Source organism: Vanessa cardui, chromosome 9 (genome assembly GCF_905220365.1).
Source record: "Vanessa cardui chromosome 9, ilVanCard2.1, whole genome shotgun sequence".
Lineage (NCBI taxonomy): Eukaryota > Metazoa > Arthropoda > Insecta > Lepidoptera > Nymphalidae > Vanessa > Vanessa cardui.
In genome coordinates this window covers 13316468-13343587 of record NC_061131.1, presented here as the reverse complement: position 1 = coordinate 13343587, position 27120 = coordinate 13316468, and the positions used below count along the sequence as shown (strand labels likewise).

Sequence of the window (27120 nt, the reverse complement as noted above, 5' to 3'; positions counted from 1 at the left end):
ATAGAAACAAGCTATATTTTTTTTATTTAGAATTGTAAGTTGCAACCGAAGAGATCATGCATTATGCTGTTTCGACTACATAATTTCTTAAACTTTCTGTATAGAGTGATTTACGAAACGTGACTTCGACAATAATGTTTACGAAATGAAGTTTATATCGTACTAATATTATAAATGCAAAAGTTTGTGAGGTTGGATGTATGTATGTTTGTTACTCTTTCATAAAAAAAAAAACTACTGACATGTATGAAATTTTAGTGTAATATAGTCTGTATATTAGAATAACTCATAGGCTACAATTTATACTTAGTAATTTGGTCATGATATAACGATACATATGAGGTACCCAGGCGAAGCCGGGGCGGGTTGCTAGTAAGATTTATGTACATATCAGACGCATAAGGTGTACATTACACAATAAAACATGACAAAAATAATTAAGAACCAAAGTAGGTGTTTGACTTAGGTTTTGTTTAGCACAGCTTAAGATCATAAGTGTGCTACAGGCGATTCTATTATGCGTACAGCAATTAACCAATCATAATATCGCCTTGTAATGAACAAGCCAATCATTCTCTTAATCTCATTTCCCAAATGCTGTCTGATTGGACAATGATATTACATCCAACATAATTGGAACACAAGACGTGCAATTCATGTGTTTTACCCAAAGCAAGAGTCGAGATGGCCCATTGCGACGATGACACAGTGGTGAACGCGTGCATCTTAACTGAAGATCACGGGTTGAAACCCAGGCAAGAAATTTGTGATTATAATTCATCCCGTGCTCGGTGGTGAAGGAAAACATCGTGAGGAAACTTGCATGTAACTAATTTTAACAAAATGCCACATGTGTATCCACGAACCCGTATTGGAGCAGCGTGGTGGAATATGCTACAAACCTTTTCCTCAAAGGAAGAGGAGGCCTTAGTCCTAATGTGGGAAATATACATACTGTTAATTTTGTAAATGTTGTAGGGAAGCATAATACTATCCAATACAAAAAACCAAATGAATTATGTAAACTGAAACCAGTATTTATTAAAAGAAATAACCGGCAGCTTATGGCGATTTGAGTTGACCCACACGATATGCAGATAAACGTGCTAACAATAGATCAACGTAGACTGGTTTGCATGAAATGATGTTAAATAATTTAAAGAAATGCTCGTCGGGTTTCCAACAATGAGAGAGCTTATCAAATTTGTTAAGCAAATAGAACTAGGGCGTTGATATGAGGAAATTTAAAAATGGAATATCTCTTTCATTTATATTCATTTCGTAAACAATAAACACATTTTGTATTAACACAATAGCCTTTCATATACCGAATGGAGTTTAATTAATTCACTGTATAATTGTGTTTTAAACAATTATTCTCATTGAAATCCCAACCATGACCATTACGGGAATTAGATTTGACTGAACTGAACTTCTGACTAAAATATATTATAGGATATTTTTATGGCTTAAATTATGGTTGTTAATTTGAACGAAATTATATTCGTCTGCATTGCTAATTTAAATCTATAAATCATCATTTTGAATAATTTTTTACTAATAAAGTGCATAGCTCGATACTCAATACTAATATTATAAATGTAAATGTAGCTCAGTGTGTATGTCTGTTGCTCCTTGACTACTTAAATTTGCTATGAAGAAAATTTGAACTTCATGGAAGGATATTGGTAACCGATCCACTAAAACGCGAGCTAAGCCGCTGGTGACAACTAGTAATTTTAAAAATCGTTCCTTGTTTCCTTACTTATAACTTATACATGTAGCGGTTTAGCTGTAACGAACCAGTTTCTTAACGGTTATTCTCGCAAGAATCTCCATCCTCTAAAATGACGTTTTAAAAGAGCTTGCAACAGTCTACTTGAATATTTTATATTGTGTAATTTCAGTGGTTTGGGATGGCCAAAAGAATATTATCGTTTTACAATGATGCTCCAATCTCTCTATTTTTTGTTTCAATGCCCCGCTATCGTCCAATTGTTTTATAATAACAACTCAATCATATTTAAAATAAGAAATGGTGTTACATGCCAGTATTAAATGCTATGCCATATAAAATAATATTGATTACAGTTTTACAAATTATTGATCAATTAATTACAATAATAATTGTAGATAATAAAGTTAGTTCAATAGCCCCTGCTATATTCATAATATGCAATAGTAATTTGATATAAATTATGATATTGAATCAAATGTCATAACACCGTATTGAAGGTTATGGTTACTCTCGTAACAATTGTGATTTGATTCAGCCAATCATAGTCTACCTGGACGACGATATCTTCCTGGGGGTCGAGGTGTCTATTTCATTATTACTTGACCGCATTTAAACGTATGACACGGCAATGTATAGCGCACTATGTTCTTCCTTTCGGTGACGCTGTTGACAATGCAATTGAAAAAGGATATCCTTCGTATTGTACATGACCAATACTATTAATGTGGGTCTTTACGTCGGCGATTCCACAATGCTTAAAAACGAAAGTTCTTGAGCATTGCGTCCTACCGGTGATGACGGATGGTGCCGAGACGTGGACATTGACGGTGAGGCTAGTTCACAAATTGAAGGTCGCGCAGCGGGCAATGGAGCGAGCTAAGCTAGGTGTCTCTCGCGCGGATAAAATCAGAAATGAAGTTATCCGTGAGAGAACTAAAGTAACAGACATGGCTCGGAGAATCAGTGGACAGAAACAGGCAGTGGACTGGCCATATCTGTCGAAGGACCGATGGCCGCTGGAGCAGACGAGTCCTAGAGTGGAGACCGCGTCTCGGAAAGCGTAATGTAGGACGATCTCCGACCCGCTGGTCCGACGAAGCTGGATGAGGGACGCAGAGGACCGAGCAACGTGGCGCGCTCTGGGGTGGCCTATGTTCAGCAGTGGACAGCAGTAGGCTGATGAATGAATGAAAAAAAAATGCTATTAAGATAAGTTTTATAAATTGGCCATTTAAAAGTGCTTGCAAGAGTCTACTTGAATATTGTATATTATGATTTGTTTTATCCAATCGTAGTCTACTTTGATGACGATGTCTTCCTGGTGGTATATTAAAGTAACCGCCTATAAATGGCCCACAGTTGGGCTGCTTCGCTTATCTAGAAGGTTTTATAATAGTCCTGTAATTGAAGGATCACACATCTTGTAGATCTTATATTGTTTACTATTAAGAATACGTATTTATTGTTTATTTTTTGTTAATTACAACAAAGCTTGAAGCAACAAAGAGGCTGCCTGTATAAAGATCTTTTTGTCTATATACAGGCGACAAAGAAGCCTCTTACATATTAATTATAAGAAAACATATAAGTAAGTAAAAATTTAGCCTAGAAGTTGCAAAATAATTAATTTATAAAATGGTCTCGAACACTTAATAATAATTTATATATCGATAAAACAAAAGTACAATTCAAAATGAATCTTATTTCTTTACACATAAGGATTATAAAGGAATAAAATGTAATAAATATTTTACAGCTTTTTATAAAATTACTTAATGATTACTTAATTTCAATTTACTGATAATGAAAAGCTGTGTTACATTTTTAGCGTTATAATTATACTATCTGAAAAAAATTGTGCCTAGTGGGATATATCGAAAGGAAATATTGTATAGTACGACACAAATAAGATGTAGCATCGGAAAATGAAATGAAATGAAAATAAAACCGATTACTGCCGATTTACACAACCAATAGAAATAGCTTCCTATCGCGCCATTCGACGCTATTCGTCGCTATAGATTCACGCGTCAGAGAAAGCAAGTGCATGTAAATTATAAGCATAGCATAGCAAATGCAATTTTGGGACCTCTCTTGTTCTTAATATATATAAATGATTTACCTTATTTCGTAAAAAATACTTGCGATATTGTACTGTTTGCAGATGATACATCCCTCATTTTTAAACTTGATAGAAAAATAAACAACTATGACGTTGTAAGCAGTGCTCTGTCGCGGGTTCTAGGTTGGTTTAACATAAATAATTTAGTACTAAATGCTAAAAAGACTAAATGTGTTTTGTTTTCCTTGCCAAATGTCAAATCAAATCCTTCTGCAATAACTTTGAAAAATGAAAGGCTTGAGTTTGTTGAGTCGACGGTCTTTTTAGGGATAACCCTTGACTCCAAACTGCAGTGGGGCACCCATTTGTATGCCCTGGCAAGAAAACTAAGTAGTGCCATTTATGCAATAAAAATAATTAGAAAACTTACGGACATAAGTACTGCTAGACTAGTTTATTTTAGTAATTTTCACAGTATTATGTCATATGGAATGTTGTTATGGGGTAATGCAGCAGAGATTGAAGTTGTTTTTATTCTACAGAAAAGAGCTATCCGATCTATTTACAATATTAGCTCCAGGACATCATTACGCGAAAAATTTAAAGAAATAGGTGTATTAACGGCTGTTTCACAATATATTTATGATAATATAATCTTTATACAAAAGAATATTAAAAATTATTCTATCAATGCTGATGTACATACTATTAATACAAGAAATAAGAATAAACTTGTAACCCCCAGTTTCCGTTTGCATACGGTAAATAGAACGTTTTTGGGCAATGGTATACGCATTTTTAGCAAGTGGTAGTGCCACGCTGTATACCTTCGGGTTACAGCCGAATGGGCCGGCACGCCCGGGGAAGTACCACTCTCTCACTTAAAATCGGCGTAAAGTGGTAGTTATGCTACCGCGTTTCGTCCGGTAAGTGAGAGTTCCGGAGGCCCAATCCCCCTCCCCCCCAAAACTTGATGGTTGTGCAGAATTTGGTTAAATTACCCCAGGAGGGTACCATCAGCGACAGCGGTGGAGAATCCCTCTCTGGGCATCCATGCTCAGGACATACACCACCTGAGCAGGGATGCCCAGGCTGCCCTCCGAATTCTGGGGGGGGGCAATTTTGCGCTCGCCACTGTTCGGGGCAAGCGGAGCAGGCATCATAAGGCAACCCCTACCACCCTCGCTGTGGACTTCTGCAACATAAGGGGACTCAACTCCAACCTCAACGCCGTTCACTATCATCTGGAAACGGCGAAGCCGGCCTTGCTCTTTCTAACCGAGACCCAGATATCTTCTCCTGCCGATACGACTTTTCTCTCGTACCCTGGGTACAAATTGGAACATTCCTTTATACCACGAGCTGGGGTATGCGTTTACGTCAGAGATGATATCTGTTCTCGACGCCTCGGCAGCCTTGAAGGACAGGACCTATCGATTATCTGGCTGCGTGTAGACTGCGATGACCATCCGCGAATCTATGCGTGCCTTTATAGGTCCCATAGCGGTAATGCCGAAACCGACCGACTGGTTGAGCACGTCCAAATGGCTACAGATTCCGTGCTTCAGCAGATTCCATCCGCAGAGATCATTATTCTGGGTGACTTTAATGCTCACCACGCAGAATGGCTCGGCTCACGCACCACCGATCATGCGGGTAGATCTGTTCTGGACTTCGCTCTAGCATATGATCTGACACAACTGGTCAACTCGCCAATGCGAATACCGGATGTGGAGGATCATACACCTTCCCTGTTGGACCTTCTGCTGACTTCACATCCGGATGGCTATCAGGTTATCGTCGATCCCCCTCTGGGCTCATCTGACCACTGTCTCGTCCGGAGTACAGTGCCGGTTGTGCGGTACTCACGGCCTCGCTTTGTTGGGTGCCGCCGAGTATGGCACAACAAGTCAGCAGATTGGGATGGGATGCGGTCTTTTTTTGCATCTTACCCATGGGGGCAGATTTGTTTCTCGCCGGATGATCCGAACGCTGCTGCTGACTCTGTTGCCGATGTGGTGCTTCAGGGTATGGAACTATTCATTCCTTACTCTGCAGTACCCATCGGTGGCAAGTCCCAGCCTTGGTTTGGTCGCTTCTGCAAAACGGCATCACGCCGAAAGTGGGAACGCTATCAAACCTGGGCTAATGCATCTGCGTCTCGTGATGTAAATACCAGCGCATTTAAAAAGGAATACAACTCTGCCTCTAGGTCCCTCAAAAACGTGATTGCTAGGGCGAAGACGGAGTACATTGGCAGAATTGGCGAGAGACTGGTGCGTCTCCCTTCAGGAACACGAGCGTTCTGGTCTCTCGCTAAGGCTGTCTTAGGGAATTTCTGTCAGCCATCTTTTCCATCTCTGCACAGAGACGGTGAGTCATTGGCCCATACCGCGAAAGAGAAAGCTGATCTTTTAGGCTCTCTCTTCGCGTCGAACTCGACTCTGGATGACCAAGGAAAATCTCCACCAACAATTCCGCGATGTGATACCACGATGCCGGAGGTTAAATTCCGGCAAAGTGCAGTTCGTAAAGCACTTCTTTCCTTGGACATTCATAAGTCGAGCGGACCCGATGGTATCCCTCCAATCGTGCTACGGACATGTGCTCCCGAGTTGGCACCGGTCTTAACGCGTCTTTTCCGGCAATCCTACACATTAGGCGTCGTCCCGAATTCCTGGAAGACAGCTTTGGTGCATCCGATCCCTAAAAAAGGCAACCGCTCAGACCCGTCCAATTATAGGCCTATAGCCATCACCTCCTTGCTCTCCAAGATAATGGAGTCCCTTATAAACTGCCAGCTCCTGCGGTATCTAGAGGAGAACCAGCTGATTAGTGACCGCCAGTACGGTTTCCGTCGGGGTCGGTCAGCCGGTGATCTTCTAGTTTACCTTACTCACAGGTGGGCTGAAGCAGTTGAGAGCAAGGGGGAGGCATTAGCAGCCAGCTTGGACATAGCGAAGGCCTTCGATCGTGTATGGCACAAAGCGCTTCTTTCGAAGCTTCCTTCCTATGGGCTTCCCGGGAAATTATGCAATTGGATTACCAGCTTTTTGGCAGATCGGAGCATCAAGGTCGTTGTTGACGGTGCATGCTCTGACTTAAAATTCGTCAATGCTGGTGTTCCACAAGGCTGCGTTCTATCACCCACTCTGTTTCTTCTGCATATCAATGATTTGTTGCAAATCGGGAACATTCATTGCTATGCAGACGACAGTACCGTTGACACCTTATACACCGGCCGCGCTAATATTTCTCGGGAAAACGTCGAAGAGAACCGGAACAAACTTGTGTCTGAAATCGAGTCTTCATTAAACGAAGTCTCGAATTGGGGCCGGCTAAATCTAGTCCATTTCAACCCCAAAAAGACGCAAGTTTGCGCGTTAACCGCTAAAAAAACACCATTTGTCGTATCTCCACGATTTGAGAACATTCAGATAGCCGCTACAGGTAGTATCGGAATACTTGGCGTTGATATTTCGAGCCTCGTTCAGTTCCGCGGTCAATTGGAAGGCAAAGCCAAATTGGCTTCAAAAAAGCTGGGCGTGCTCAGCAAGGCGAGACAGTATTTCACGTCGGCCCATCGCCTTAAACTTTACAAGGCGCAAATTCGGCCTCACATGGAATACTGCTCTCACCTCTGGGCGGGTGCTCCCCAGTACCAGCTCCTTCCATTTGACCGCATCCAACGTAGAGCGGCTCGAGTTATCGACGATCAAGCTCTTTCCGATCTCCTTGATCCTTTGGCTTTGCGTAGAGATGTCGGATCACTCTGCATCTTCTACCGAATTTTTCACGGGGAATGTTCCGAGGAATTGTTCGGATTAATCCCGGCTGCTGAATTTCACCTTCGGACATCTCGCCAAAATTCTAAGTTTCACCCGCACCACCTTGATGTCCGAAAATCCACAACAGCGCGATTTCTCAGACATTTTCTGCCTCGCACAACCACTTTGTGGAACCAGCTTTCGCCGGCGGTTTTTCCGAACCGATACGACATGGGAACCTTTAAGAAAAGAGCCTACTCCTTTTTGAAAGGCCGGCAACGCACCTGCAAGTCCCCTGGTGTTGCAGGTGTCCATGGGCGGTGGTAGTCACTTTCCATCAGGTGAGCCTCCTGCTCGTTTGCCTCCTATGCCATAAAAAAAAAAATATATATATAATAAGATACCGGAAAATATAATCAAATTACCATTTTCAAAATTTAAAAATATTATTAAGACTAAATTAATAAATAAATCATACTATTCATTAAAAGAGTACTTTTTAGAAAGAAACGCCTGGAGTTAGGCTCGGGTTCCATCATAGGACGCTAATTACTGTCAATAACAGCATTGTAAATGTGTTTATTTGAAAAGAGCAACTATGCGAGTTTCTTGCCGTTTCTTCTCGCTAGAAGCTGCTTTCCGAAACGGTGGTAGTATTTGATTATTGACGATTCAAAAACGCTTCATTGTGAAGTTTACTTGAATAAAATTGATTTGATTTGACTTGATTTGAAATCCACGCGTCAAATTGACGAATATATTAGGTCATATGATATTACAAGTTATTACGTTTGTGCAAAGATCATATTCGCATTAGAAATAAATATTGATAATTTGGTATAGCTTACTCAATTCGGATGTGATCGGTTTTACGAATTTTGCCGATGCTACATCTACGTTGTGTCGTACTATAACTGAATCAATACTTGTTAAAATTTTAAATTAACATGGTTATTTTTATTCTAACATTTATTTGGTATTGTGTGGAATGTCTTGTTCACGAACAAGACATTCGTAGATAATGTCGAAATATCGAGCTGCAACAACTAAAAACAAAACAACTGGGAAACAACTGTAAATGTCAAATAACCGTATCAATTCTAGTTATTAAAATCCCACGAAATCTAGTATGGACGATCTGTGTAGATATCTAATATCTAAGTATGAGAGAAGCAAATACATTAGTGGTACCAGCACACAGATCGGCTAAATATAAGGGAGGGTTTAAATACTCTGCCATCAAGATATGGAACGACTTACTACCTCTGCGTAATAGTACGTTCCAGGTGACTTGGAAAAAACACTTGACGGTATTATTTGTAAATAAACAAAAGTCTCCAAATATAGTGTCAGTCATACTACCTCATTGACTTAGTATTTATCATATTCATTTTTATTTTTATCTAAATTCTTTGTGATGTTTTTCTTCTTGTGTAATTTTTTTTGCTGAGATAAGGCCTCCTCTTCTATTAAGGAGAAGGTTTGGAACATATTCCACCATGCTGTTCCAATGCGAGTTGGTGGAATGCACATGTGACAGAATTTCGATGAAATTAGACACATGCAAGTTTCCTCACGATGTTTTCCTTCACCGCCGAGTACGAGATGAATTATAAATACAAATTAAGCACATATATATACCTGCAATCACTGGGCCATCTCAACATGTAAGATTAGACAATAATGTCAGGTGCTTAAGATATTACATACATACCTTTATTACTGTTATTTTTTCTTGGTAGTAGAATATATTATGAGTTGTTGGTATCTACCCAGATAGTTGGCACACACCAGCAAGTAGATAGATTAGATACTAATCTAATCGGTGTAGATAGTATTCATTTGACCATTTAAAAACAATTTAATTATGCTTATTTTCACTGACCGAAATTAATTATTGAAAATAGTTGTTGACTGAGGGCTCTTTGGCAGTTCATATTCGACCTTCGTATCGATTCTGCAAATAGTAATTAGGAGACTGAAATTGATCAAAGGGTATGAATAGCGCGGAATATTTAATTAAATTTACTCGAATTTAAACTATAAAATAAAATTACTTCTAGGTAACAGTTTGTAAATTTCCAATGGCTGGGTTAAAACTGCCTCAATTTTTGAGGACAGTTTGGAATTAATTCCACGCTTTTCCATTACGAGTTAGTGGATACACTTGTGTCAGATTTGCATCTAATATGTGCAGGTTTTGTTACGATGTACATATATGAAATCACAAATGAAGCACTTATAAGCATGAAAACCTCTCCATATTTCAGTTTCAGAAACTGAAATATGGAGAGGTTTGTTCAGGTTGATCTTTGGTGAAGATTCACGTGTTCTTCACTAGGCCATTTCAAAAAGATAAAGAAACTATGAGTTTTGATTATGTAAGACGATATTATTAATATCAAAAACTTAATTTAGAATCGATCATAATTAAAACCAATTATTAAACATATCGTGTGATGGATGACGGATAACCAGTTTTCCATTAAGTCTCATTTTCGATACTCTGGTTGAAAAATGAACCAAAGATAAACAAATAGTTAGAAGGGTTTAAAATAACACATGAAATAAAAATCCAGCGCAAAGTAATTGTTTTATTACAAAAATACAAGTATAAATATAAAACAGATCGAACTTAAATACGAAAATTTAACAATAAAAATATTATGGATCTAGGAAAAACCATTGTTAACAATCCCTGCCGGGCAAACTATTAGTGTTAAAAATTTACACCCTGCTAGTTTTACAATTCGAAAGCAATTAGTATACATAGAATTGTTATATAATAAGTATCTAGATATTTAGTAAATAATAATGTTAATATTTAATTTTGAGGACAGTTCTACGCAGAAGATATTCGTAAGTCTACTCTGCCGCAAACTTAATTTTTTTTATAAGATGATTCAGAAAACCGATAAAGGATTAGTTTTACGTACTTTTAGGTACGCGAGTGTTACGCTAACTTCAGGTTTCTACATAGAATTATTTTAGGAAAATCTTGACTATTTACTAACCCAACCCTTCGGATAGTCAAGAGCTTGAAAGCGCCAGAATATTGACTTATCTTAACCCAACGGTAATATTTTTTGAAAATAAATTAAGTAAATTCACTTGGTGGTAGGGCTTTGTGCTAGCACGTCTGGGTAGGTACCACCCACTCATCAGTTATTCTTCCGCCAAATAACAGTACTCAGTATTGTTGTGTTTCGGTTTGAAGGGTGAGTGAGCCAGTTTAACAGGCACAAGGAAATACCATCTTAGTTCCCAAGGTTGGTGGCACATTGACGATGTAAGGAATAGTTAATATTTCTTACAGCGTCATTGTCTATGGGTGATGGTAACCACTTACCATCAGGTGGCCCATATGCTCGTCCGCCAACCTATAACATAAAAAAACGAAAAAAAAAGATTGTATATATCGTTATATTTTATATTGTTTTATGTAAAAATGTCCCGTACTAATCTGGTATTAAAATTATCGGATCTATAATAATGAACTAATAAGTCTAAACTCAAATTGGAAGTCATAAAGTGACGTGAAGAAGACCATGCTACATATATTTTAATTCTAATATAAGATTAAATTATCCTCAGCGGATTTGATTTTCCGTATGTTTTTCTTCATTTTAGAAAGCGAAATGAATCGTAAACAACATTTTAAAATTCAGGAGTGCAAAAGCCTTTCCGGAAAAAATAACAATACTTTAATTAAAAAATAATAAGAAAGAAGTTTTTATATTAAGGTGTTATGCCCAGAAGACGTTTTCACTGAATATTACATGACGTTAGGAAAAAGTAACATTTGAAGGTAGAAATAAAATTTACCTCATATATTAAATAAATTTATCTGTACATTAATAATTACTATGTTTATTACATTAAACACCTATTTACGTATTTAAAAGATACATCTCATTAAAAGATAATTTAAAACATCAAAATATTTTAATAATTATACATAATATAATAATTTACTAGTTGTAATTTGTTAAATTCTAAGTCTATTCAACTACGTATATTATTTATTAAAATCTAACTTTGTTATTAAGATTCGTGAATCAGAGTGGTTGTAATAAGTTAACTCCAAGACAGTCATAATAATCACCATAATTAACAGTCTTCAACGATATGACGAAAGTTTCAAATCCCACATCAACTGCGCGTCTAGCACAACCTAATAAAACCATTAACTGTACGATGAATAATGGTATAATAAAAGTTTATATAAGCCATGCGACACGCCCTCCCTTTTCGCGTTCTACGTTATCGGGTGGGGGTACGTTAGGAGCGGAGGCGAGAGCGGGAGCGGGCGCTTCGCTTACGCGACGTCGCGTAAGAGCGCCCGGTGGCTCGCGTCATGCGCTGTAGTCGATCCGTGCGCACACCACTGCGCTGAGAAGCGTAGCTGCCGCTAAAGTTATTTGCACACAAGCGATTACAACTAAATCGCGTGACGATGGCTTCGAGTCTTCTTCGGAGCCATCTCTGTAATGTTATATAGCAAATGTTACACAAAAAGAAATTTAAACCTAAAACTTAATAATTTGTACTTCTTTGGTTCGTAGTATGTTTATAATTTACGTAAAAACTTATAATGGAGAATAATTTTCCTACCCGTGATCAAATCCTGGTGGGTCCACTATCGTCCTACAGCATTGTACAATCAAAGCAACCAAAAGGCATCCTGAAGCCGCCCATAGCAGGGCCACTGCAGCTCCCGCGCCAGCTCCGCTTGTCACTCCCCAACCGCGAGATGTGTGTATCGAAACAGCTGTAAAACAGAAAGTTATTAATATTCCAAAGTAGATAAAACATAAGACTTTAGTAAGAATTTAGTAGATTAAGTGTTTACGTGTAATAATTAAAACGATTATAGGTTAATTATAAACTAATATCAGTCGCTTTAATTTATGAAATATGAACAATATTATAATTTGCATAATCTTTAATTAATTATGTCTGGGAATTTGAGGAGTATTGAGTGTTTGTAAATTATAATTTATATAAAATGGCTCTGGTATTTAAAAATGCTAAGTATCAATATCTTCTTTAGCAGATAACTTAAATTTAAAATTACATACAACCTCGAAAATTCTATTATAACGATACGACCGAGATTTAAGTTTTCTGAATTATTCAACTTGGCTTTTAGAAACACTTTTGAAACGTCATTTTATTGGAATAAATTGAATGTAAAGTTATCGCAATACGATGGAAATATTCAATGTTTATTTCAATTTGTATATCCAAACTTTACATCAGTTCTAATAGACATTGATTTGTCTGTCACCTGTTTTGTTGCTGATGTTGATTAAGGCTAATCATGCCGTAAGTTAATTTCGAGGGATTACATGAAAATGGATTTAATAGAATGATTAAGTGTAGAATGATTCGTAATAAATTTTCATTGTTTTTACTAAAACATTACTACTTTGATTGAATTTTGCATATGAATATTTTAGTCCTATAAAAATAAACGCTATATAACCTGAATTTACAAACGAATTAGCTTAACGATATGAGTTTGAAATGAATAAATAATATAAATATATATAAATAGTATAAATGTATATATATAAATAATATAAATAGCCTAAATAAACCGCTAAATCATTTTCGTTATATTTTTTTGTCTTTAATAACTTTGCACAGATACATTTGATAGTAGATTCATTTGCGACTAACAGATTCGTAAATTTTTCTCACATCATATAAATAATATCGAGCGAAGTAACAAAAATAGTATTCGATCTAAGGTACTCTTAGAAAAAAACCAGCTTTATTTATTAAGCCTTGTTCACGTTACAGTTCACATATAAAATATTTATTCCAGCGAAATAAACTTGAGATAAGACCCGAAGGTTTACTACGTTTTTATTTAGCAATAAATTACGCGAAGAACCGCTTCGCTTATCACATTAACCTACCCAGAAATACGTATATTGCTCAACATATAAACAATTATATCACCTGTGACGTTTGACGTCACTTGTTAAAGTTAATATTCGTGGTATATTTACTTATAAAATTTAATTATACCGACGGTATGAGTCAAGCCCATGTTAAAACAAATGAACTTTCGAGTGTTTATAAATATGAGGTCATATCTGGGTTGGCTGACCCGTGGGTGTTGCTTAATTAAATGTTAATCCGTGTGGGAAACTCGGATATCAATAAAAAGGTACAAAATAATTATAATAGTACTGTTTTGTTTAAATATACATCATACATCTAAGCAACACGTAATTGTCCTTAGATGGATATAGGCTATTATTTTATTGAATTTCGTTAAAATTTTACTCTTTTATGAAATTTGTTCAATGACTTGGGCGGGCTAAAATTACTAGTCTACGCGTATAAAAATAATATTACACGTACTTATAAAATTATATGTAATTCTAAATTCTGAGATGTGTGTACGTTACTGTAAATTGGTAAAAACCATTAACCGATCATTGCGGGTTAAAGCTCAGGCAAGCACCACTGAGTTTCCACGTACTTTTTATATCTTCAAAACTCATCTCGAGCTCGGCGGCGAAGGAAAACATCGTGAGGAAACCTGTATGTGTCTAATTTCTACGAAATCGTGCCACTTATGAATCTACCAACCTGCAATGGAGTAGCGTGGTGAAATATGCTTCTTACCTTCTCCTCAAAAGGAGAGGAGACCTTAGCCCATCAGTGGGAAATTTACAGGCTGTTTGGTATACATAAAATAATTAATGTACTTATTTATTGATAAGTATTATTCACAGCTGAATAAGTTAACTTCATTGAAGGAGAAATGACCAGTATAATTATAATTGTGTAAACGTTATGCATGGCTACACAAAGCAAGGGAATACAATGTTCCTTAAAAAGGTTTGTAAGTTTGAACAATACATGTGGCGGTTAGTGTACGTATGTGCTATTCGCTAAAACAAACATAATTAAATAGGGAGGGTTGGTATAAAGTAAAGTTAAGCAAATTTATTCTGTAATAAAAACAACCAGTTGTGGATAGGCTTCACCATGTAATGAGGATAATGTCCAAAATTAAATACACATGTTGCAGATGTAACACATGCAGGTTTCATGATGTTATCCTTCAACGACGAGCACGAGATGTATAGACCAGACTAGTTAATCACATGAAAATTCAATGATATCCATAAAAAAACGAGGCAATAAAATATAGACCAAAGCCACGGTCAACAAGAGTTCGTGTGAAGCTATATCTTTATCTAATTCTGCTAATTCTTCTCTTAGATTATCAAAAATAATATTTATTTACATACAGTCCCAATTGCTTAAAGAAAAATAGCCAAACTTTGCTTGGTGTAAATCTGGATTGTATTGTGTATTTATAAGACGACGTTTCTATACTGAAATATTGATTTTAATCGGAGGACGTGGACCCAAATCGAAGCTAGATTAACGAGAATTTCAATTTGTGAATTAATATAACTGTTTGATTTTAAGATTCAGGGAAAACGTTGCGAGGAAATTATGGTAATAATTCTTTGTTAGAAGATCATTGTTTATTTGGTACCACTGTACATATATTTCACCAACAAACAGAAACTTATTCTCGTTCTGCTCTGAGGTTAAAAATTAGAAACAAGGAGTTGTGAGCCAGTTTTACTATAACTACAAGGGACAATATCTTAGTTCCTAAGGTTGGTCAAAATTTCTTACGGTGTCAATATCGTTGGTCGATGATACTACTTACCATCAGATGGCTCAATCACTCGTCCACCTACTTTTTTATAAACAAAATTGACGATCAATTATTGCCAATATTACTTACTATGTCTGTTCTGGTGGCAAAGAATGTCAGTCTGTCGAATTTGCAAGTGATTCGACATACTGTCGGTGTTGGAGAAACGAACCACCAATGTTGGCCAGGCGACTAACCATATATGTATGTTCGCCCAAAATTATCATCAAACGTACACTGTACACTATAGTTGAAATGAGTTCCGTTTATTATTCATAAAAACGATTTTAACAAATAATTACCGGCAGCTAAAACACTGAGGCTTCCAGCGGGAATACCCAAACCCATGTTGAATTTCTGTCTTTCTTCTATAAACGCCACGCTGCCCATGACCATAGTAGATATGCCACATACGATCTGTAACAAAAAAAATATTAAAGAAATAATTCAAAGCTAATACGAATTTTATGTCAAATTTGTTTGATAGAGAATGGCTGATGTGTATGAATATTTCAATGTTTCCATTAACAACGTAGATTGCAGAGATACGTTGGAATTTATCGACCAAATAGGTTGTATGTAATAAACGTCATGTCATTTGTCAAGCTATGGTATTTACAGACCAATATTATTTATTTATTTATTTATTTATACTTCATTGTACACCACATGTTACACGTTATTATATGTTACAATATTATATATAATATTGTAGAGTACAACGGGCGGTCTTATGGCTAAGTAGCCATTTCTTCCAGACAACCCAATAAGGAGAGAGGTTGTATGAAAGTTGGGTAGGTGGTGCTAAGTCGGTAATATACATATATTGCATACAAATATCTACATGTAAATACTCATACAATGTACATATAATATATATATACATACATATACCCATACTTTCATATATGTACATACACATACATACATATATATACATACACATACATACACATACACACACACATATACATATGTAAACATATACATATCAATATTATAGACTAATAAATAATTATAACTAAACTAATAAATAAGCACTAATATAAATCGTCTCTATGCAGATTCAAGATAAAACTTCTTTAGGGAATTTTTGAAAATTAATAGTGTTTTGGATTTTTTTATATTTAATGGTAAATTATTCCACAACTTAATTGCCTGAACGGTAAAAGAGTCACTGTAGAATTTTGTTTTATGTACCGGTATTTTGAGTGTAAGACTCCGGGAAGATCTCAAAAGAGAAGGATCGCCTTGAAATTGAAACTTCTCCTTTAAATAAGAAGGAGCCCTTAAATTAAATACAGTACAGAAAAGACAAAATATGCAAGTTCCGGCGAAAGCGAATAGGGAGCCACTTGAGCTTCGAACGAAATACAGAAATGTGGTCATATTTGCGAAGGCAGAATATGAACCGGATGGCGAGATTTTGAAGTCGCTCAAGCTTATTGAGTTGGTCCTCGGTCAGATTAGTATAGCTTGCATCGGCATAATCAAGAATAGGTAAAAGAAGAGAATTTGCTAACATAATTTTGGTAGGAATTGGTAGAAGGGATCGAAGCCGTCGCAGCGAGTTCAGTGAAGCGTAGGTTCTTCTGCTCAGTTCTTTCAAGTGATCTGACCAAGATAATGTTTGGTCTAAATACACCCCTAGATTTTTCACAACGGAACAGTAAGGTAAACAGGTACCATTGTACTCAACAGACGGTATATCAGCGTAATTAACCTTAGAGACCATGCCCGGACTACCAATAATGATGACATGTGATTTCCCGGGGTTTATAGCAAGTCCGTACAGTTTACTCCATTGGTGAATTTTCTGTAAGTCGTAATTCATGTCCTCAATCGCAATGTGAAGATTTTCAAGCGTAGTGTGGCGATAAATTTGAATATCATCTGCATACATATGGTAGGAGGAAGAAATATATTGGGAAATGGAATTAATGAAAATAGCAAAGAGCAAGGGAGATAAGACGCCACTTTGAGGTACCCCTGCCTGGACATTACACCATGAGGAAAACGTCTCATTAAGGCGTATACGTTGTCGACGGCCTTTGAGGTAACTCAGAAACCACTCAATCACTGATGGAGATATGTTAAAGGAGCTTAACAAACTCAGTAAAACATCGTGATCAACGCAGTTGAATGCGTTGCTAAAATCTAAAAGTGTTAAAATAGTGAGTTGTTTGTTGTCCATGGCTAACCGAATATCGTCAGTAACTTTAATGAGAGCAGAGACCGTACTATGACCTGCACGGAAGCCGGATTGTAAAGGATTAAGAAGTGAGTGTTGATTAAGGAAGAGGTTTAATTGGTGGAATACTAGCTTTTCAAGGACTTTAGATAGGAATGGTAGGATGGAAATCGGTCGGAAATCACAATAGTTGGTTGCATTCGACTTTTTCGGGATTGGGATAATAAGGGCATTTTTCCATGTGTCCGGGAATTTATTACAGGTGATGGAGTAATTAAGAATATGGACTAAGATATGGATAATAATATCTAGGATGGGTATGATCATGTTACGGCTTATGCAGTCAGTACCAACGGCATTCGAGGACACAGACAGTATGTTCCTTTTAACATCACATTCAGTGAAAGAGGAGAAGGTAAACGGAGGGAAGTTAGAAGTTGGTAATGATGAAAGAAAATTCAGCGTAGAATCTTTATCAAAATTTGCTGTTGTAGAAGAGGACGAGAAATGTTTAATCAAGAGTTCGGTATCTATATTTATCGGGGTATTACGAGATTTACCAACTCCAAGTTTTTCAAGAAATTTCCAAGTTTTTGCGGTGTCGCCGTTTTTGACAGATCTGTGAGTATAGCGTCGTTGAGCCTTTACCTGATGGTAAGTAGTTACCACCGCCTACCACTTACCATCAGGTGTCCCATATGCTCGTCCATCAATCAAAAGCAAAAAAAAATGTTATGTGATTCAATATTTCTTACTTGAACAAATATAGAAAAATTCCACCCATCTTTTCCAATCTCTCAAATGGAATACTGAATAACAGTAATGGTATGAGTATGAACAAATAATCTTCAACGCTCGTATATTGAACTTGTCAAATGTTCCAAAATAAAATATTTAACCATTAATATTTTCTCAGAACATGATAGATAAGTTTACATTAGCAAGTGGACTATTATTCATGTCAATCTATGCCAAAAAAGTGCCCAATATTATTGGTACTCCATTATGTCTAGTTGACGAGTAGGCAAGTTTCGATTCTTAGCTTAGCAGTTTTCGATTTCGATTTGCTCATGATGAGCAACTTTCCTAGATCGATGCATGCTTCGTAAATAAATAATAATAAATAAATATGAGACAACATCATATATCTGATCCCAATGTAAGTAGCTAAAGCACTTGTGTTATGGAACATCAGAAGCAACGACAGTACAACAAACACCCAGACCCAAGACTACATAGAAAACTAATGATAATTATCATTAGTTTTCTAAGTAGTCCGAGTCAATGTAGATTATAATCTACATTGACTCGGCCGGGAATCGAACCCGGGACCTCGGAGTGGCGTACCCATGGAAACTGGTGTACACACCACTCGACCACCGAAGTCGTCAAATGCTTCACAATTTTGTTAATGTTTCGAAGAAGCGTTAGGAAAAACCATCAGCTTACTATTATAACCAAATTAATATGAAAAATAAAGTGAATTTTGAATTCATTTTGTGAGGAATCCTGGGCTGTGTATGTATATCAGGAACGTCGACTGAGTATTTGTTATGTACTTACTTGTGGGCATCTTATTTTGGCCGTTTCTAGGAAAAATTTAACCTCAAATAAATAAGTCCTTTAAAAGAACTCAGTATTCCAATATTTGCTTGCACTTTGATTCGATGGTAGAAATGTGTGTGTCGTATGAATTGTTCTAGTTTCTTTGGTATTGCTTTAAAGATTGCATTGAGTGATGTTGCATAATAAACATAGCGCATGGTCACTGGATAAAACTAAAACTATAAAAATAAATAAACAAAAGAAATAATTACCATCCAGGATTATCATGATGGAAATTATATTTGATATACTTGACTGTAACTAAAAGAGCGAAAGGACAGTAAAGGCAATAATCCATACATATGTTCTTATTGGAAAGGATACATAAGTTGCGGATAATCCCATCGCTTTCATATTGTGTTACGTAAGCACCAAATACAGTTCTATTATATCTCATAAATAAGTAAAAATAAAATAGACTTTATTTCCAATCTCAATTTGCTATTTACATATTGTTTTCCTCCTTACGTCGGTTATATAATACAAAAAAATGTATTAATTAGGTTAATCAAGAGTAATATTTAACGTCAGGTATTTAAAAGAAATATAGTACGTGATATTTTCTTTTTTTAAATGTTTTTCTCTAAAGAAACTTCTCCATGTCTTCCCATTTTTATCTGTTGCTCACCATCCACTGCCAATATATGTTATAGTAACATATACTGGCAGATATTATAGAGCTACTTTTACTTGGTGTTAGGGCTTTGTATTATACCGCCTGGGTAGAACCACCTACTCATCAGATATTCTATCTCTAAACAACAGTACACAGTATTGTTGTGACATAGCTTCTTAGTTCCCAAGGTTGGTGGCGCATTGACGATGTAAGGAATAGTTAATATTTCTTACAGCGTCATTGTCTATGAGTGATGGTGACCACTTACCATTAGGTGGCCCATAAGCTCGTTCGCCAACCTATTCCATAAAAATAAACGTCTATTTAGTTTAGTCGTACAAGATCAAACGCATAGCTATTTTGACTAAAGTACGTCACAAATTTAATCTTAAAATGTAGTTAAATTATTTACTTAATTGTTTATCATCTGAATAAGTCTTATATATATATCGAAAACAGTGATAACGAATTTGGAATTTAAATTTGAATTTTATTGCTTTTCTATCAATTTACATTTGATAAATTGCAATTTAATTGAAAAAGGGTGCTTTGTTTCGACAAAAATGTATTTTAAAGGCTGCGTTTATTTTACTGATTAAATTATTAGAATCGAATACATCCAAAATTGAAGCTTTCAAACACTTAATTAAAAATATTATCCGAAATTAAATTCACCACAAATTCTAAAATTATTGGTTCAAATATTATTGTCATTTAGTTAAAATAAGCAACGAAATTCCTGACTGCGGCTTCTAACTACTTTATTAATTTGATTATATTTCATTAATAAGTTGATCCAATTTGTTGAGTCTCCATAAATAACGTTAATATTTTCCATTTATATTCATTTATTATAATGGAATTTCCTCTGCAGCGTATTAACGTTTCATTATATTTTAATATGGAATTAAGTATGCAATATGAAAATTTTATTTATGAGTTGAAATGTTTGATGGTTTATTTAATGTAATAGAGAATATAGAGCTCAGTGGATAAATACAGTTTATTTGCCAAAGCTTCAAATACATGAAAGTACCACTGTTTAAAGTACGCATCATTTGCAATTTTATTACAGATATTATCATTATTTATACACATTATGTATGTGTCTTGTTCAGTCTCGTGAACAAGACATTCGTAGATAATGTCGAAATATCGAGCTTCATCAAATAAAAATAAAAATAATCATGTTAATTCAAGACTTCGTATTTACAATTATGTTTTCGTATTAAATTATTTCCTTTAATATATATGTTTATGTTAAGCAGTGGAATATACATGATCCCTGTGACAATAAAAATTTATCTTACTTCTGTTTAGATGTTGTATTTTGCAAACCTTAAATTTGATTTTAGAACATATTAAAAAATGTATACCTTATTAAATGAAATAACCGAAATAGCTATTGTAAGCGTTTTTCGTTGGTAACAGTTGAATAATAATTGAATGATTTCATTTTTTCCAAGTCAAGCAATATTACGCGTAGGTTGTCGATTTCGGCGCTTATCAATCTAATCTGTGAAGCTATTCAGTGAACTCGAAAGATGTTGAGATGGATCATACAATATCAAAAATATAATTAATTGATGTTATACGCAATTTGATAAAATTATTTACATTTAAGGGAGAATCGAGTTACGAATAAAGCGAATAACTTTATGATCAAGGTGAGTGCAAGATTGACCACTGGCATTTTTTTATGAAGTGAGTGGAAAACGCGTCTCGGCAAACGTTGTGTAGGACGTCCTCAGGCATGGTGGAGTGACGATATACGCAAGGCGGCAGGCAGGAATGAAGGATGCGAGTAGCCGGAGACAGACCACAGTGGCGTGCACTTGGAGAGGCCTATGTCCAGTAGTGGACAAAAACGGGCTGATGATGATGATGATGATGATGATCGAACTGGCAAGAGCTAAGTGATGCGACTTAATTCCACCTAACAAATTACCACAAGGTTCTTTATTTACTCAACCTTCAAGCAAATAGAAAGAGAGCTACTATGAATGAAATTATTACTACTTAAAATGAAATATTAATTTGTTTTTAAGTTAAATCTTACGTCACAATACTTATCAATTTATTTTAAGGTTGTAATTATAATAACGATTTTCATAAGAGTAATTTTAGGTGTTGTTACATTAAAAATTATTTTCATAATTTTAACTTTTTTTTATAATTATATAAAACGTCAAAAAAGTGTCAATTCGCTAAATTCCGTGCCATTGACCCATTGCCCACTTAATTTATGTCGGTGTTGCTAGTATAACGCTTCAACTTGGCATTTTCTATAACTTTAATTAATAAAATAAATTACATTTATTTTAAAGGTGCATTAAAGCAATTATTAAAATAAGATTTTAATCATCTAATTCGCTTGCTGAATTTGATTAGAGGTCATTTCACATCGTTTCAGATTAATTTACTAGCTGACTTCCAGTTTAAAGGTTAGTTCTTCGATGTAGGTGTCGGAGTCTAGTTATGATAAATTTACTTTGCCTCATATTTGGCTTTTCTTAATTTTAATAATTATTCCATAATTATTTCCCTGATTTTAATTATGGATATAATTCCTTTTTCATTAAGGGTATTTTGGTAGTGATACTGGTCACACTCGCTAACCTTTCAAAGGTTCGTGAACTTTCGATTTCGTTCTTTTTGAATTTTGGAACTATCGGCTTCACACCGAATCCAAATTCTAATTCGATATACTGAATATATCGGTGAGTTGTCTTAATAATTGAGTTTCTTAATTTGTGGTTGTTTAGTATTCAGTGCTTTAATAGCAGTTATCTTTTCAGAATTTATATTAACAATGAAGTTTTGAAGTTTGACAGAACTTTATATCATGTTTACCGACTCGTAAGAAATTGTAAGTCTTTAATTCTTGTTTTTGATTAAATGCATTGGTTTACAATTCGAAAAGTCGTAGTCATGTGTAAATTGTGGTTTCCAGTGACCCTTTGAAATGGTTCTCCGGAGTTGAGATCGTCAATTTGTGTAAGCAGGACTTTGAACCTCCAGAAGGTAAATTCGTGCTTACATCTCTCGTTAAGGTATTTATCATTGGCTTATTTGCTTAACTTATTGAACCTGTATATTTCGTATTACAGGAGGTTTTTTTTTTTAATCGGATTTACCCACCACGTGGACTTCTTGAATGGAAATATTGAGAGTGAACGGCTCCAGGTTCCTGGTTGAGTGTGCCTAGATAGTGGCTGGTGCAACTCCAAGGACGGCAGGCCTGTTCCCTAAGCCGTTGTCGGTATCCACGTGTAGCTGGAAACTTTGGTGATGTACCCCCTTTTGATTATATTATAAATTTCGTTTACACCGGTCTGGCGAACGGTGTATTCTTTCAAACCACATCAATTAATTTATTCGTCAGTGGCGCCTAATTTTCAACCTTAAATTTTAGATTAGTAACATTGAATTTTCAAGCTTGCCTTTTATCCCAAGTGACCCACGCTGAGTCTAGCTGGCATAATTTTATTTAATAATCATTATAAGAAGTAACATAAGTAACTAGTAAATTAAGTAATTGGTTGTTTATAATACTATGTTACTGGTCATTAAAAATTTTATAACCTAATATTGTTTCTTTACACCCACACCACCAGAAAGGTAACAGTGGCGCCCAACGTGGGGCGTGACTTGGGATAGTCAGTATGTCTGTATTTGCTATATTGAAATAAGGCATTTGAAAATCAATGCTTAATATTGTTATTGTATAAAAACTATTATAAAGATTTAACAAGTACTATTTTAATAATTATGTCCTTTATTATGTGTCTCAAATTAACTTTACAACATTTCATATTGCATTGGTAGTAAATTTTAAGTAAATTATCATACTGTGATATTACTTTAATTATATAATAATTATTACTTTAAGAGGATTAATTTAAATTATTGATGCAATTATAATTTAAACAGGTTTAGTATTAAGTGACTTACATATTATTATATTGTGAAGCCAGCTCGACTTAACTTTTTATTATCAGCATTTAATATGACAATTAATTCCACTTGCACTTTGGACTTTTGCACATTTAGTTCTATTTGAACTTTGATTTAAATTTATTTATTTTTGAACCTTATTCATATTGTTTGTGTGGTTCTTTAGTATTACAACTTTTAGGGTTCTGCAAATTTTATATATACTGGTTCAATACAATTTTTTTACTGAACTTTTTTTTAATTAGTTTTTTAATTTTGTTTTATATCTAAAAATAAAACCAGTTTTCACATTCATAGCTTAAACTTAGAATATTTTTTTTGGGAAATATTTTTTTTTACATCATGGAAAGGCCTATAGCTTATCACTTACTCAGGAAGGATGAACTTATTTATGAAGTTGAGATAAGGGATCCACCAAAGATCGATGCTGATACTTTAGGTCCTGATTTAGGTTTCAAATATAGTAAACCTTTTAAAGTCGAGATGGTTCGCGGCAAGAGTAAACCTGGTTTGTTTTGTTTTCGTTGTAGGGTTAAGGGACATGATTTGAGTACTTGTAAGTCTAAGGATATAGTCTGTTTTCGTTGTGGTACTAAGGGCATCACCGTTAAGTCCTGTCTTAATTGTAAATCAGCTGATCCAATAAACGGATAAGCCTTCCGTCAAGTCGTTCCGCTAACTTTGATCCTGACGATTGACGGAAGTATTTAAAACGAATCTCACTTTTCTTTACTCATAGTGTAGCGGCTATGCAGCGTCCTCCGGATGACATTCGTCCTTATTGGTCGGTTTCTATTTTTGATGAACAGTTTTTTGGTTTATTAGATTCCGGTTCATCTATATCTATCTTAGGGTCAAATTTAGGTCAATATTTTGTCGGTCAGGGTGTTCAGATGTATGACACATCTGATATTTCTTATATAGCTACGGCTAATGATGCACGTTCCCGTGTGTCAGGTTATTTATTTTTACCGATTACGCTGAAGTCTAAGACTAAAGTAATCAAATTTTATGTTGTCCCTAGTGTGACAACACCCTTAATTTTTGGGGTTAATTTTTGGCGTAGGTTTGGTTTAGCACCAAACTTATTTTTTTTTATGTAAGCTTTGATTCATCCGAAACGAATGTAGTTTCGGGAGTGAAGTTCTTACATCCCCTTACATCCCCTTGAGGATTTATCTTCTTCGCAAAGCGTAATTGCGAAGGAGGTGTTTGGTAAGTTTGAGGAGGTTTCCTTCGAATAAAAGGGCTTAGGTCGAACGGATGTTATAACACATTCGATCGATACGGGTGATACGGCACCCATTAAGCAACGTTATTATTGCTTGTCTCTTGAACGTCCGGACAGCAGAGAGGAGAGGTGGGAAACATCAGTCCTGACAGTTGGTTTATTAAGGTATGATAGTGTCGTTAGGTATTGCAAAGCGTGAACGTCCGGACAGCAGAGAGGAGAGGTGTGAAACATCAGTCCTGACAGTTGGTTTATTAAGGTATGATAGTGTCGTTAGGTATTGCAAAGTGTGAACGTCCGGACAGCAGAGAGGAGAGGGGTGTAACATCAGTCCTGACAGTTGGTTTATTAAGGTATGATAGTGTCGTTAGGTATTGCAAAGTGTGAACGTCCGGACAGCAGAGAGGAGAGGGGTGTAACATCAGTCCTGACAGTTGGTTTATTAAGGTATGATAGTGTCGTTAGGTATTGCAATGTGTGAACGTCCGGACCGCAGAGAGGAGAGAGGTGTGAAACATCAGTCCTGACAGTTGGTTTATTATGGTATGGATAGCAGTGTCTTTAGGTTCCGATTGCGTTCGTTAGGCATCCTTTTATCCCTTTTCCTCATCCTATTATCCTTATGGAGCGGTTGGTAACTCCTTAAATAAGCCTTAATACTCAGAGCGGATTGTAACTCTGTCAAAATAAGCCTCACGACTCAGAGCGGTTTGTGACTCTGTAAAAATAAGCCTTAAAACTATTCCTTCACGTTTGGTGACCGTCCAGTATCAACTTTGTGATAGTGTTGTATCTGTTTGGTATCCTTTTATTCCTTTTCCTCATCCTATTATCCTTATGGAGCGGTTGGTAACTCCTTAAATAAGCCCTAATACTCAGAGCGGATTGTAACTCTGTAAAAATAAGCCTTACGACTCAGAGCGGATTGTAACTCTGTAAAAATAAGCCTTACGACTCAGAGCGGATTGTAACTCTGTAAAAAATAAGCCTTAAAACTATTCCTTCCCGTTTGGTGACCGTCCAGTATCAACTTTGTGATGGTGTTGTATCTGTTTGGCATCATTTTATTCCTTTTCCTCACCCTAAAATCCTTATGGAGCGGTTGGTAACTCCTTAAATAAGCCTTACGACTCAGAGCGGTTTGTGACTCTGTAAAAATAAGCCTTAATACTATTCCTTGACATTTTGTCACCTTCCAGTGTCCACTTCTGTGTTGGCGTGGCATCTGTTTGGTTTCCTAATATTCCTTTCCCATCCCATATTACCTAACAAGTGTTGTTGTTCGTCTGGTCAATAGAGAGTCTTATGTGTGAGTACCATCAGTCCTGACGGTTGGTTTTATTAAGGTTTGTTATGTCTGTTGGTTGGTATATTTTTTTTTGTATAGTGTGTTAAGGTTAAGACTGTTAACTTCTCGTGGGTTCGAATAGTTAATCAGTTATATTGTTTTCGCGAATTTTGGTGTCGTGATACTATTTTATAGAGGTTAATTATATTCTCTATTTAGTGGCATAGACTACTAGTAATTTTTTTCTTATTATTGCTTATGAGAAGCATTATTTTTATATTATCTGTGTTAGAGCAGATATTAGTTTTGTTCATGCGTCTGGTTATGCATGCAGCGAAGCTTTTGTTGAGCTTAAGCTTTGGTGGAGTTTGTCCTGCACACATTGTGGGAACTCTGTTTGTTTTATTTGGTTGTAGCCGAATAAATGAGTTGTGGTGAGTCTACTACACACTCACTTTTCTTAAGTTGGATTTTCCACTTTTTTTGTCATTTTATATTTCACATTTGAAATGTGATTTAAGTTAATTATTTGCGTTGTTCGAGGTTCTGAGCTGGAGGGCCAGCTCGAATTTTTCTCGTTTACCCTCGCAAAATTCTTCCGGGAGGGGAGGTACTGTTACATTAAAAATTATTTTCATAATTTTAACTTTTTTTTATAATTATATAAAACGTCAAAAAAGTGTCAATTCGCTAAATTCCGTGCCATTGACCCATTGCCCACTTAATTTATGTCGGTGTTGCTAGTATAACGCTTCAACTTGGCATTTTCTATAACTTTAATTAATAAAATAAATTACATTTATTTTAAAGGTGCATTAAAGCAATTATTAAAATAAGATTTTAATCATCTAATTCGCTTGCTGAATTTGATTAGAGGTCATTTCACATCGTTTCAGATTAATTTACTAGCTGACTTCCAGTTTAAAGGTTAGTTCTTCGATGTAGGTGTCGGAGTCTAGTTATGAT

At 35.7% G+C, this 27120-nt stretch overlaps 1 protein-coding gene across 1 annotated transcript in view; it reads right to left on the bottom strand.

The window, feature by feature from the left end:
* Positions 1-11545: 11545 nt before the first annotated feature.
* The window catches only part of LOC124532639, a 78974-nt gene continuing 63399 nt past the window's right edge, over positions 11546-27120 (bottom strand). Inside the window, exons 4-6 of the mRNA XM_047107665.1 lie at positions 15569-15683; positions 12182-12338; positions 11546-12052 (exon numbers count right to left, since the gene is read on the bottom strand). Coding sequence (XP_046963621.1) covers positions 11923-12052; positions 12182-12338; positions 15569-15683 — 402 coding nt within the window. The 3' untranslated portion in view covers positions 11546-11922. The remainder of the gene's footprint in view (positions 12053-12181; positions 12339-15568; positions 15684-27120) is intronic.